Source organism: Hypanus sabinus, chromosome 4, assembly GCF_030144855.1.
Source record: "Hypanus sabinus isolate sHypSab1 chromosome 4, sHypSab1.hap1, whole genome shotgun sequence".
Taxonomy (NCBI): domain Eukaryota; kingdom Metazoa; phylum Chordata; class Chondrichthyes; order Myliobatiformes; family Dasyatidae; genus Hypanus; species Hypanus sabinus.
Genome location: NC_082709.1, coordinates 8327855 through 8341582, shown reverse-complemented (window position 1 = coordinate 8341582; position 13728 = coordinate 8327855). Strand labels below are relative to the sequence as shown.

The following is a 13728-nucleotide window of genomic DNA, read 5'->3' as shown; positions in this document are numbered from 1 at the left end:
CCTCTTGCAGCTTAATTTCCTTAGCTCAGAAATTTAAATTGGCTCCCAACCTCAGACTAATTCAGAAATCCAGAAACAGTTATTTTGAAGGGGAGGTTGATTTAGGCCATTGTACAGATGTATACCAGACCTGAGCTCTAAGTTCATGCATGCTGGAGTATACAGCTGGACGCTGACTCAGTATGCTCACAAGTTCACAAGACGTGGAAAAAAAAGACAAATTGTATATCTTGAAGCTTTTAGTCATAGAGTTAGAGAAAACAACAGCACAAAACAGGCCCTTTGGCCCATCTAGTCCATGCCAAACCACTTAAACTGTTATTCACATCAACCACCACCCTTGGACCAGAGCCTTCCATACCCTTAGCATCCACATACAGTATCCATCCAAACTTCTCTTAAATGTTGAAATGAACCTCACGTGCACCACTTACACTGGCAGCTCATTCCACACTTCCATCACCTCCTGAGTGAAGAAATTTTCCCTCATGTTTCCCCTAAACTTTCCACATTTCACCCTTAACCCATGACCTCTAGTTAAGGCTCTTATTGAGAAAAAGGAGATACATAGCTGGAACAAATGACCCTGAATGACACAAGCAGGAACAAATGAGGCACTTATGGAGTATAAGAAATGCAAGAGAGCACACAGAAATCTGAAGGGATAAAAGAAAGCATGAGGTTGTTCCTGCAGACAAGGTGAAGGAGAATCCTAAGGAATTCTACAGATTAAGAGGCTGGGCTAGACTACAACTCACGGTCTTGGGTTAAGAATGAAAGTTGAAATCTTTAAGGGGAAGATGAGGGGGATCTTCTTCACCTAGAAGCTGGTGAGAGTGTGGAATGAGCTGCTATAGCATGTGATGTATGTGGGATTGGTTTCAACACTTATGAGAAATTTGAACGGATGGTAGGGGTATGGAGGTCTATAGGTCCGGTGCAGATCAATGGAACAAGGCAGCATAACCAGTTTAGCCTCACCCCTGATCAGGGTCATGTGCAGCCATCGGATTAGGTGGTAGATGGCTGAATGAGCAACCGGTGCGTAACTCAAGTTCTGGTTATGCAACTACTGATGCCAGGCAGACAATCTCTGAAGAGTATTGATAATGGCTGGGGTCACCCATCTGTTCCTGGCATCCTTGAGCCCATTAGTGATGGAGACTAAGGGTTTGCCAGTTCCTGCTGCTGTAACTACAGTGCCTTTTGTCGGTGATAGGACTGCAGGCACTGTTCACTGGTAGTAGAAGGAATGAATGTTTCAGGGGTGCTAATCAATCAAGTTACTTTAGTGTCTTGGATGGTGTTAAGCTTTTCCCCGGTCTAATTTAATTGATTTATTTATTGAGATACCGATGGGATAGGCCTTTATGCCACTCGGGTGGCACCACCCAGCAAACCCCTGATTTAGCCTAATCACAGGACAATTTGAAATGACCCATTAACCTACATTACCAATACATATTTGGACTGTGGGAGGATACTAGACCACCCCGAGGAAATCCATGCAGTCACAGAGAGAACATCCAGGCTCCTTACAGTGGTGGGAATTGAACCTGGGTCGCCTGTACAGGGAAGTGTTGTGCTAGCCACTACGCTACCGTGCTGCCTTTGTGGGAGCCAAATTCATCCAGACTAAGGAGAGTGCTCTGGAATTCAAAGCCTCCTGTGATGGAGGTGGGAGGGATTCTTACAACATATGAAGTGTTTCTAAACAAGATATTTTTGAATCACTAAAACATGGAAGACTGTGGTTAAGATCTGGTAAATGGGATTAACGTAGGTTGGTACATGATGATTGACACATACATGTTGGGCCGATGTGCTGCCCGATTGATTTTCATGCATCAATACTTCCACAGTCACCTGTTAATACTTTGTGATGCAGGTCTTCAGGTCCTGGTGATTCATTGCCTTTAAGTGCTACCTTTTGCACAGTATTGTAGAAATTTTATATTTTGTACTGTGCTGCTGCCACAAAATAAAAACAAATTTCATGATATATGTGGGAGATGATAAACCCAATTCTGATGTGTGTCTCTATTGTTGACTGAGAGTGAGAAGGGGGCAAGGAGAGGGGAATTATGGTTGGGGAAAGGGGAAGGGAGAGGGGAGGGAGCAGGAAGCACCAGAGAGACTTTCTGTAATCACCATTAACCCATTGCTTGGGATCAAACAACCTTGCCTGGTTTCTCAAGGTTGGGTGTGTTTGCACGTACAACAGCCCACGCCTCTGGCGCTCCTTCTCTGCCAATTGTCCCACACCCCTCCCATGGCGCTCCACCCTCATTATTCCCAAAGTCCTTTAATCCAACCAAATTTACAAACTTGCTCCTAATTTTAATTTAGATGAATCAGCACCAGTTGCTTCCATATTGACATGTACAGTCTTAAGCACCTTAGATCTGGGGTTCCCAATCTGGGGTCCACGGATCCCTCGGTTAACGGTAGGGGTACATGGCATAAAAAAAGGCTGGGAACCATTGTACTTGTGTGTGCCCAAGACTTTTACACTGTACTGTACCTTCATTTAATTGTTTAGGACTTTGTGGAGTACAGGAAATAAAGGAGTTGCTTAATGATGAAAGTACACTGTCAGTATGGTTTTATCATTATCATCCTGGTAGTCAAATGATACAAGCACAAAAGAGCTATGTCACAGTCATAGAAAAGTACAGCATAGGAATAGGCCCTTCAGCCCATCTAGTCCATGTCAAAACCATTTAAACTGATTACTCCCATTGACCTGCACTAACCATCAACTGATAGAACCAGACAGGATATGAAGAAAAATAACTGCAGAGGAATAAAGCACAGACCTGGGTCCGCAAAAACATCTAGTATGAGATTTTTCTTATTCTATACTTAAGCATTATGTTTTGAACAATATTTAATTTGAATTTAGATGAATTGGCACCGACTGCTCTCACAAGTTCCCCAAGGACTGCCAATTCACTTAAATATTAATTTGATAGGTTCAGTATGCTAAATTAGCAATGAGTCATTTTTCCTAAATCATAAACAAGTTGAAATCAGGTTCAAAGAGAAAAGAAAATGCAAATGCTGACTGGGAAGAATGAAATTTTGTTTGAATGGCTGACATCAAACCCAGGTCTTGACTGATCTATGCACACATTGTATCATTCTAAATTTGGATTATTTTCAAATTATTTTATCATTTTGCCCCAAATAATCAGAAACAGAATCAGGTTTAATATCACTGGCATTTGTTGTGAATGTTGTTCACTTTACAGCAGCAGTACAATATATACACACATACACACGCTATATATATCTCAAAACGTTCACATGTTCCTTTTATTGTCAAAGTATGTACATACAATATAGCTCTGATATTTGTGTTCTCCATATAGCCATGAAATACAGAAAGACCATGGAGCTGTTGAAAGAAATGACATCAATACCCCCCCCCCCCCACCATGGACCTCGTCAGCCTGGGAAGGCAGTCCATCTAAGAGAAGAAAAACTCTGATTTCAAATCTCCGCTGCCTTGTGGCCATACCCGCTCTTGTGAAAGGCTTTGGGAGTAAACTGAGGACAACTCTGGAACTGGAGTCCCTAAGGCAGTCTGACGTTGCCTTCAACCTTGTTCTGGCAACTCCTGCGATGACACTGGTGCCAAGCTGTATTGGGCCTTGCCCTTCCCTTGGACAACATTGGTGTCGTGGAGAGGGGAGACTTGCTGCATGGACAACTGCTGGTCTTCCATACAACCTTGACCAGGGCTGCACCCTGGGAACCATTCCAGGCGCAGATCCACGGTCTCACGAGACTAGTGGATGCCACCACGCCCCCCCCCCCCACCCAGCGAGAAAAAGAAAGAAAAAAGATAGGCAAAAATAGAAAGAAAAATAGCGAAGTAGTGTTCATGGATCAATGTCCATTCAGAAAATGAATGGCAGATGGGAAGAAGCTGTTTCTGAATCACTGAGTGAGAGCCTTCAGGTCTCTGTACCTCCGTCCTGATGGTGACAGTGAGAAGAGGGCATGTCCTGGGTGACTGGGGGGCGGGGGGGGGGGAGGGGGGGGTTCCTGAATGATGGATGCTGCCTTTTCCAGGCATCACACCTCTTTAATCCTGGGTACTAAAGAGGCTAATTTATTCCTTGTGAACTATTTGCCGATGAATTAACTTAGCAGCAATTCATATTCGATGAAGAGGGTTAACATTTCATCCTTTTTCTGTCCCTGCTTCCATTGTTTTACAATAGTGATTGTTGACATATCATCCACAACAGAAAAGTGATATTGGAAATATAATTAGGATCAGTGACGGATAAAGCAAGTAATTTAATATAGACAGATCTTTACCAAATAAACAATGCAAAAAAAAAACCACATTTTGTAAAATGGAATTACCTGATTTGCAGATCGATGATCACTTGCCGTCTGTCAACCTGCTCAGTGTACACTTTGACACCAGAGATTTTAGGCGACTGGAAAAGGATTAAGGTTTATTAGCAACTCTCCCCAAGTTAAAGTTCATTGTTACAGACATCTCATTCAAAATAAGCTTAAAACAACAATCGACATCTTCATTTGACAGAAGCTTAAGTGATCCTATGCCTTAAGGACCTTTTAAAATTTTGGTGGAAAATGCACAGAAATTTAAATTTGATACATTAATGTGAAAACATTACCAGGTGCTTCATAGAGACAGTCTTCTAACAGACAAGGTCAAAAGTAGCCTCCTTCAAGCTGTGCCTTGTAGCTAACAGCTTATCCAAACATAACCAAACCACTATCCTTCTTAAGCAACACACACAAAATGCTGGAGGAACTCAGCAGGTCAGGCAGCGTGTATGGAAAAGTGTAAACAGTTGATGTTTTGGACCAAGACCCTTCAACAGGACTGAAGAAGGGTCTCGACCCGAAACGCCAACTGTTTACTCTTTTCCATAGGTGCTGCCCGACCTGCTGAGCTCCTCCAGCATTCTGAGTGTTGCTTCAGATTTCCAGGATCTGCTGATTTTCTCGTGTTTGTGATACCACTAGACTTCTTGACTGGGGGAGGGGGGATGGAGAGGATGTGCTGGTGGGGTGGCGGCCGAAGAAGAAGAGGGAGTATGCCTGAGAGAAGGACAGTGCTGATCTGGAATGGGGAGAGCTAGAGGTACTCAGTGAGCAAGGTAGCATTCCTTAGAAGGGGAAACAGAGATAACGTTTCAGAAAATGACATTATCAGTACTGCAGGAGTCCAAATAGTCAGGTGAAAGCAAGAAAGATAGACAAAACTTCTACTCCCCTCGTCTCCATTGTCTGTTTAAACCAAGGCCTAATCTTCTCTTTTGTCTCTCAAAGCAAGTCTTATGCTAACTTTTCTCCGAATCTTGCATGTGGTGAAGGAAACTTCTAGTTCATTAACTGAAATGTGATTTTAAGAGTGTCTGATTGGTAAGCCACTGGCTGATATCCTTGGAAAATTGATGTGTATTTTTCCACCAATGTACATACATCAATAAAACAAGGCACTTACCAACCCATCCTAACCAACACATATCAAACATGTATGTGTAGTTCAGAACTACTAGGTGGTATATTACCACTGCCAGAGATAGCAGCAAGATTACATTATTACATTCCAAAACTTAGAAGCCAAAATGGAATTATAACCAGAAAATGCATTAAAGCGCTATTGTGTATACTGTGTTGAGGGCAGGAACAACCGATTGCCTAGTCCTCATGAAGTATTTTTCAAATACATAATTTGGTAAGTAACTCCAAATCCACTGGGGAACATACACTCAGTGGACACTTTATTAAGTACCTTCTGAACCTATTCTGATTCTAATACAGTGGCTATTGAGTATATGTTTCTGGTCTTCTGTTGCTGTAGCTTTCACTTCAAGGTTTTGCATTCTCAAATGCTCTTCTGCAAGCCACTGTTGTATCACGTGGTTATTTGAGTTACTGTCACCTTTCTGTCAGCTCGGACCAGTCTGCCCATCCTCCTGAGACCTCTCCCATTAACGAGAAGTCTTCGCCCACAGAACTACCAGTCACTGGTGGTTTTTGTTTTTTTTTAAAAAACACTATTCTCTGCAAACTCTAGGGACTATTGTTGAGAAAATCCCAGTAGATCAGCAGTTTCTGAGATACTCAAACCACCCTGTCTGGCACCAACAATCATTCCATGGTGAAAGTCACTTAGATCATATTTATTCCCTATTCTGATGTTTGGTCTGAACAACAATTGAACCTTTTATGCATTGAGTTGCTGCCACGTGATTGGTTGAATGGATATTTACATTATCGAGGTGTACAGGTGCACCCAGTAAGGTGGCCATGGAGTATGTATTCAACAATCTGTTGAGCAGCTTTTGCTTTGCTCTTGGGTAGACTACTGAAGTTAAAATGCAAGTGGAAAAGAAGAGTAAAAGCAAAGCTAGTAAACTTTGAACCAGAATATCAATGTTTAGTTGGAGAAAGTAACATTCTGAACGGATCCTATGCGTTACCCAGAAGCATATTAGAAGAAAAGTCAATTTCATTTTAAAAGTTAATTTCAATTTCTTTTAAAAGTGTTTGAGGACTGAACGAGCAAGACAATTATTCTTAGGTACATTTGAGATTCATTGTTCCATTTTTATTAAAATAAAATATTGCAGATTTTGATCATAACATTCATAGAAATGTTATTATCAAAACAAATAGAAAGGTACAGCACAGAAGTCTTCAGCCCACCTACTCCATGCTGAACTATTTAAACTGCCTTCTCCCATCAACCTGTTGACCAGGACCATAGACCTTCATATCCCTCCCGTGTACCTATTCAAACTTCTCTGAAACATTGAAATTGAGCTTGCATGCACCACTTGCGCTGGAAGCTCATTCCACACTCTCGCAACCATACGAATGAAAGAGTTTCCCCTCATCGTTCCCTTAGACATTTCACTTTTCCCACTTAACCCATGACCTCTAGTTGTAGTCCCACCCAACCTCAGTGGAAAAAGCCTGCTTGCATTTACCCTATCTATACCCCTCATTAAACCCCTTTTTAATGGATGTTTCTGGAAATGCAGCTCGTTAGCTAACGGCTACTGGACTCCGTGGGAAGAAACCCACCTTTCTCAGGCTTTGAACGTCTAGGGTGTATATAACTTTGATCCTGCCAAACCAGAGATTGGGATGTCTCTCCCACCCAAACCCTGGTTTGTGAGAATGCTGTGTGATTTACCGCCCCCACCCCCCACAATCACCCGTCAGCAACAAGTAACAGATCATACACTGCATACGATTATAAATAAAGTATATTTATGAACATTTACTTAGCCAGTTATTAAAGGAAGACAAAAACAAAAATTATAATTAAACAGTCAAATGTGCACACAAGTTGGAGCTCTTCTTGAAGTCGTCTGCAACTCACACACTGGACCCACGGTCTGCATGAGATCACACACCACCTTCTGAATGTTGCTCGAAATCCATCTCAAACAAACGGGCCCTCCCACAGGTCCCTCCTCCTTGAAGCCATTCACCTGCACAAAGCACCTTGTACAACAGGGATGACATCCTGAGCTACCTTCCCTCCTGTATTCTCCCAATTCCTGCCAAAGAATCTCTCCCACACCTGTGTCCCTCATAAAAATCTCTCCATCCAGCATGCTCTGGAACCTTCTCCCAATTCCACCATCGTGGTTGGCTGAACCCTCGTTCCTGAACAACAAAGCCCCTTATCTCAGCTCAAACCCAGACAGGCTGAACGCAAAACATACTGCTCTTACAAAACTACTAAAATGAAATACCTATAGCATAGCAGTAAAAACATCTTAACCAGGATGCCACACGCATAATTCCGTACAGCTCTATCATATCTCTTCTCAACCTTCTATGTTCCAAGGAATAAAGTCCCAATCTATTCAATCTTTCCTTATAACTCAGGTCTTCCAGACCTGGCAACATCTTCGTAAATTTTCTCTGTACTCTTTCAAATTTATTTACATCTTTCCTGTATGTAGGTGACCAAAACTGCACGCAATACTCCAAATTAGGTCTCACCAATGTCTTATACAACTTCAACATAACATCCCTTCTCCTGTACTCAGTACTTTGATTTATGACTAAAATTCTGTCTAAAGATACGAGTCAGAGAAGACTAGGCATACCAGAAACCAACACAAATACCAATTGACCTAGAAGTTCATCATCTTCAGTGTTCCTCATAAGAAAAAACAAATTTCATTATGCGGAACCATATTTTACAAATGTTAAATAAATGCCACTCTGAAGTAAGGAAACAAAACAGGAGTGAGTGCATGTGCAAACTGAACAAAAACAGTTTAATGAACAGCCTACAATGGAAAGTTCCCGCACAGATGTCTGACAATACCTAAAAGGAAATTGAAGTGGTTTATGAAATATCCCACAAAGGTTAAGCAAATGGATACAAATTCAATATGGTACTGAGCAGCCATAATCCAATTAAATTTTAGAAGAGTCTAATAATTCAGAATTTGCATGGCAAACTGTTTAGAAAAGGGAGGGATACTGGTCCAATGCATCACAACAAATGCCACTCTTACCTTTTATCTCTTTTCAGTTGTTCATCATTTCCCCCTGGGTCCTGCCCTACCTCCCCTCTCCTATGGTTCAGTCACCTCTCCTATCACATTCCTTCCTCCTGTGTCACTGTCCTTCCTCTCCAGCCCTTGACCTTTCCCACCAACCCAGCTTCACCTATCACCTTCCAGCTGGTCTCTTTCCCCTCCCCGCCACTTTTTCATTCTGGTAAATTCCCCCTTCCTTTCCTGTCCTGAAAAAGGGTCTTGGCATGAAATTTTGGTGGATTTGATACAGAAGAAGATGTACAGCACAAGCCAGACTCAGCTGTCTCATCAGGGCAACCTATGATACCTACCCCTACCCCTAAAATCTTCACCAGTGGTTCGGCGGTGAGGTTCGATGCTCTCTCTGTAACATCACCAATACCAACCTTCAACACACCCTGGCAGGCTGCAAGACTGTGCTGTCCCAAGGATGCAACAGTTGGTGGCACGACCAAGTTCTAAAGAAGCTGGCAGAGATTAATTGAGAATCAGCCTTTCCCCAGTGGGATTCCAACTCATCCCATTTGTTAAGGCTGTCAAGAGCGTTGAATGCACCCGCCCAAGAGCTCCCTCAGGACACTTCTCCACAGGCAAGGAGTGGAACATGAGGGCAGATCTCAGCAGGCAGCTACAGTTCCCCAAGGAAGTCATCATCAAATCTCTGTCTAGACATAGCACTGTGGTCCATGGCCACTAAGACAGTCCTCCTCATTGAGTTAACAATCCCATGGGAGGAAGGAGTGGAGGCAGAAGAGGTTGAAGTACTGTTAGCTGAGCTGCCAGAGAATTGGCTGAAGAGGCTAAAAAAGGCAGCTTTTGGCTGTGGCTGAGGAGGAAGGACAGAAATTGGGGGAACAACTAACCCTATCGAAAGCTGAATGTTGTGATAGGGAGATGTCCCTGCCACAGCTCAGTCACTAGAAGTATCAGGGAGCAAAACATCAATGAATAGTGGTCCCTGGCTGAGGACCCTGCAGTTGATCTATGGGCCTTGCAGCAGCAGTGCTAAACAGGAGTAATCTTCCTGTACATCTCATTGACTCTTGGTGGATTGGACACAGAAAAATATGTGTAAAGGGGGTTTCTTCGTTTTTCTTTGTTACTGTGTATGTAATCAAAAGGGCTTCTTTGTTTTGTTAACTAGCAGGAATGCTAATTTACTGATAACGAGAATGGTATTCCTTTGTAAACCAAATGGGGATTAATGTTCTTTCTTCTGAGTCTGTAAGCTTTTGTTGACGGGCTTTTGGGCAGTTCGGCGCGAGGGGGTCGAGAGAGAGGACGCAATGCTGTAAGTTGGGCGAGGAACGGACCCCAAGCGGGGGTCCGAGGCCAGGAGGTACTCCGAGGAGGGGGAATGAAGCTAGATGTGCTTGGGTTGACCACCCGGAGGGTCCTGAGCTGCGAGTCGAGGAGTTCGGAGGGGATCGAATGGTGGCCAGAAGACTTCAGTAATTGAGCTCCAACGGTTGTACACGAAGTGGTTTGGACTTTGATAAGTTTGGCGCCTTTTCTTTATTTTTTCTCTTCATATATACTGTATCGTTATTAATCACTTAGTTATAGTACCCTTTATAAATTGTACTCATTTAATTGCTTATGGTGTACTGTCTGTTTGTGGGCGAGGCGGGGACATCACACAGCATCCACACCAGCTGATTACCCAGTTTGGCGGGGCCGAAGGCTGCTCCCCCTAGACGAGAACGAGTTGAGCGAGCATGAGGCGACCCAGGGGGTTACATATGTACAACATCGTACCTAGTGTAAGCCAATTGTACGCAGTATTCATTTCCAATATTTTTGCCAATTTTACATTACAAACTACAGGGCTTACTTTAATATGTTATAAGCAGAAAAGAAAATTAAAATAAAGTAGTAGATTGGGTCTGACTGTTTACTTGTAAATTTCTTCACACTTCGCCAATTAATTATCTACAAATGTTTGTACTTGCAACACACACAAAATGCTGGTGGAACACAGCAGGCCAGGCAGCATCTATAGGGAGAAGCGCTGTCGACGTTTTGGGCCGAGACCCTTTGTCAGGACTAACTGAAAAAAGAGATAGTAAGAGATTTGAAAGTGGGAGGGGGAGGGGGCAGACCCAAAATGATAGGAGAAGACAGGAGGGGAAGGGTTGAAACCAAGAGCTGGGAAGTTGATTGGCAAAAGGGATACAAGGCTAGAGAAGGGGGAGTATCATAGGATGGAAGGCCTTGGAAGAAAGAAAAGGGGAGGGGAGCACCAGAGAAAGAGGGAGAACAGGCAATTATCTGCTTGTATTTTAAAAATACTTCTACACAAGTAACTGTTTGTTATAATTCCTAGTGGCTATAGTATGCAAAACCGTTTAATATGCCACTAGTAGTTATATAAAGTTTAATTAGGGAAGCTTTGTACTGCATAATTTCTTCAGCCAAAGAGTGGTGAATCTGTGGAATTAGTTACAACACATGGCTGTGGAGGCCAAGTCACTGAGTATACTTAAGGCGGAGTTTAATAGATGCTTGATTAGTCAGAGCATGAAGGGATACTGAGAAGGCTGGAGATTGAAGCAGAGATGGAAACTGGTCAACCATGATGAAATGGTGGCGCAGGCTCAATGAGCCAAATGGCCTAATGCTGCTCTTATATCTTATGGTCTTATCGCCTTGTGAATGAGAATTTTCCCATTGGCTAATTTTTACTTCAGTATTGATGAAGTACTTTAAATTAGATTATTATTATCTATAGATTAGAATGGAATTTTTCTCATCTCTGTGGGTATAAAAAAAGCTGTATTGTGCTTGGTGCCATATCTTTGAATCTTAGCTTTTCCTGTTACTGTCTGTTCTGCTTCTTTCTGTTCTATCGACTCTTAACAAGTTTTATGTCTCATTCCTGACATCAAAAAGAACTTTGGAATTAAACACTAAAATCCTTCAGGTAATAGATAACAGATTATACTGCATAGCCTGGCCAATGTCATTACAAATTTGATTATTCAGACAAAATTCCGGAGCAGTTTCACTTTATGGTCAACCACATTGAAATAAATCAAATCACATGAAGAACAATATCCTTACCTGTTCACCAAAATTAAGTTTTGTGAAGGCAAATGTTTTCAAGCAAACGTTTGATCCACATACTAAAGGCTCAATGATGTCTTTAAATGTTCTTTCCAGATATATTCCAAAATATGGCCAGGCTTGTTTTAAAATCTAGTTCAGAAAGTATAAAATGTTAGAGAACACAGGAACAGAGACAGTTCAACATCAAATGAAAACCTGAATATTCTGGTTTAATCAATTGAAGATTATAATGTGAAAACAAAGAAACTATGAATGAAACATTCCAAACCAACAGTAGTATTTTACCTAAAAATAGTTCAGGATCTTCCCTTTCTGGACGTCAAAGAGGTTACAGCATAAAATATAGAATAGTACCGCACAGCGATAGGCCCTCTAGCTCATAACATCTATTCAGAGCCTGAGGGGAACCAATCAGGACCAAGAGGGGCCTATATAAACACAATGCTTTTACTGATGATGAAATGTTTGCAAGCTAATTTCTAAGCTCGGTGAAAACTACAACATCAAATGCCTCAACCTGAGCTACCAATATTCAGCACCACCCTGCACCCTCTCCAAAGCCTCCAGACCTTCCCTGTAATATGGCAACCAGAACTGCACAACAAATACTGCACACAATTTTAAGCACCCCATCTTTTCTTTTCCTGTTTCCAGCATCCATTTTTCCACAACCCTTATCCTCCAACTCATCAAACAGCATTGAATTAACAATGATAATGTTTTATGAGTCACCACACAGTGAAACTTCAGATTTGACCCTCAGAATGTCATCGTTGGACCAGTAGTGGTCTTAGTGTGTTGACCTGGATACAAAGTGAAATGTCAGCAACAGTTTCAGGATAAAAGTTTGGGTGCCTGCATTTTAACAGACATTTTGCTGTAGGAAAGAAATTTAAAAGGGTTATGTCAGGTAGCTTAATCGTGGGGCATGCCAAGCATTTCGATGACCATCTAGACCACCTTCCATTGTCCCCAGTTAACACTCTGAAAATCTAAATCAATGAGCACTTCCAGATCAAGGAGGGCAAAGTTCCCTGGTGCGTTCCAAATTGAATCAAGTGAAAGTAGTCATGAAAATGATGTCCATAAGGAACAGGAGCAGAATTAGGCCATTTGGCCCATCGAGCCCTGCTCTGCCATTTCAACATAACTAACCCACGTTCCCTCTCAGCTCCAGTCTTCTGCCACCCTGTATCCCTTCAGGCCCTGACTAATCAACAATCTATCAACCTCTTGCTTAAATATACTCAATGACTTGGCCTCCTCGGCTGCATGTGACAAAGAATTCCACAGATTCACACTCTGGCTAAAGAGATTCCTTCTCATCTCTGTTGTAAAAGATGCTCGTCTATTCTGAGGCGGATCCCTCTAGTTTTAGACTCTCCCAGCATAGGAACATTCTCTCCACATCTACTCTATTGAGGCTTTTCAGTATCGACTGGGTGATAGATCATGACCAGTCAAATTTTCAATGAGCAACACAAGCTGACCTGGAGATCATTGATATCATACTGACACATTAAAATGTAAAAATAGTGCGAGGTCATGGTGGTCAAAATTTCTGGCTAATCTACTGTGTCTATAAAAAGTTTTCCCCTATTCACTCTTTTTGGAAGTTCTCATGTTTTATTTTTTTACAACATTGAATCTCAGTGGGTTTAATTTGGTTTCTTTTGACATTGATCAATAGAAAAGACTTGTGTCAAAGTGAAAAGAGATATCTACAAAGTGATCTAAATCAATTACAAATATAAAAAACAAAATAATTGATTGTATAACTATTCACCCCCTTTTAATATGATACACCAATTCAACACCTGTGCAGTAAGTTGGTTTTAGAAACCACATAATTAGTTAAATGGAGATCACCTGTGTGCAGTCAAGGTGTTTGAATTGATTGGAGAAAAATACATCTGTATTTAGAAAGTCCAACTGCTGGTGAGTTGTATCCTGCCGAAAACTACCCATGAAGTCAAAAGAACACTCCAAGCAACTCCACAAAAAGGTTATTGAAAACCAGTCAGAAAATGGATTTCAACTCACTAAATATCTCTTGGAATATAGTTAAGTCAATCATCAAGAAATGGAAAGA

The 13728-nt window shown here is 41.8% G+C and overlaps 1 protein-coding gene across 1 annotated transcript in view; it reads right to left on the bottom strand.

Moving 5' to 3' along the window:
• Positions 1-13728, bottom strand: part of LOC132392461 (extended synaptotagmin-3-like) — a 106302-nt gene that overhangs the window by 68579 nt on the left and 23995 nt on the right. The window contains exons 3-4 of the mRNA XM_059966337.1: positions 11631-11765; positions 4381-4457 (exon numbers count right to left, since the gene is read on the bottom strand). Coding sequence (XP_059822320.1) covers positions 4381-4457; positions 11631-11765 — 212 coding nt within the window. The remainder of the gene's footprint in view (positions 1-4380; positions 4458-11630; positions 11766-13728) is intronic.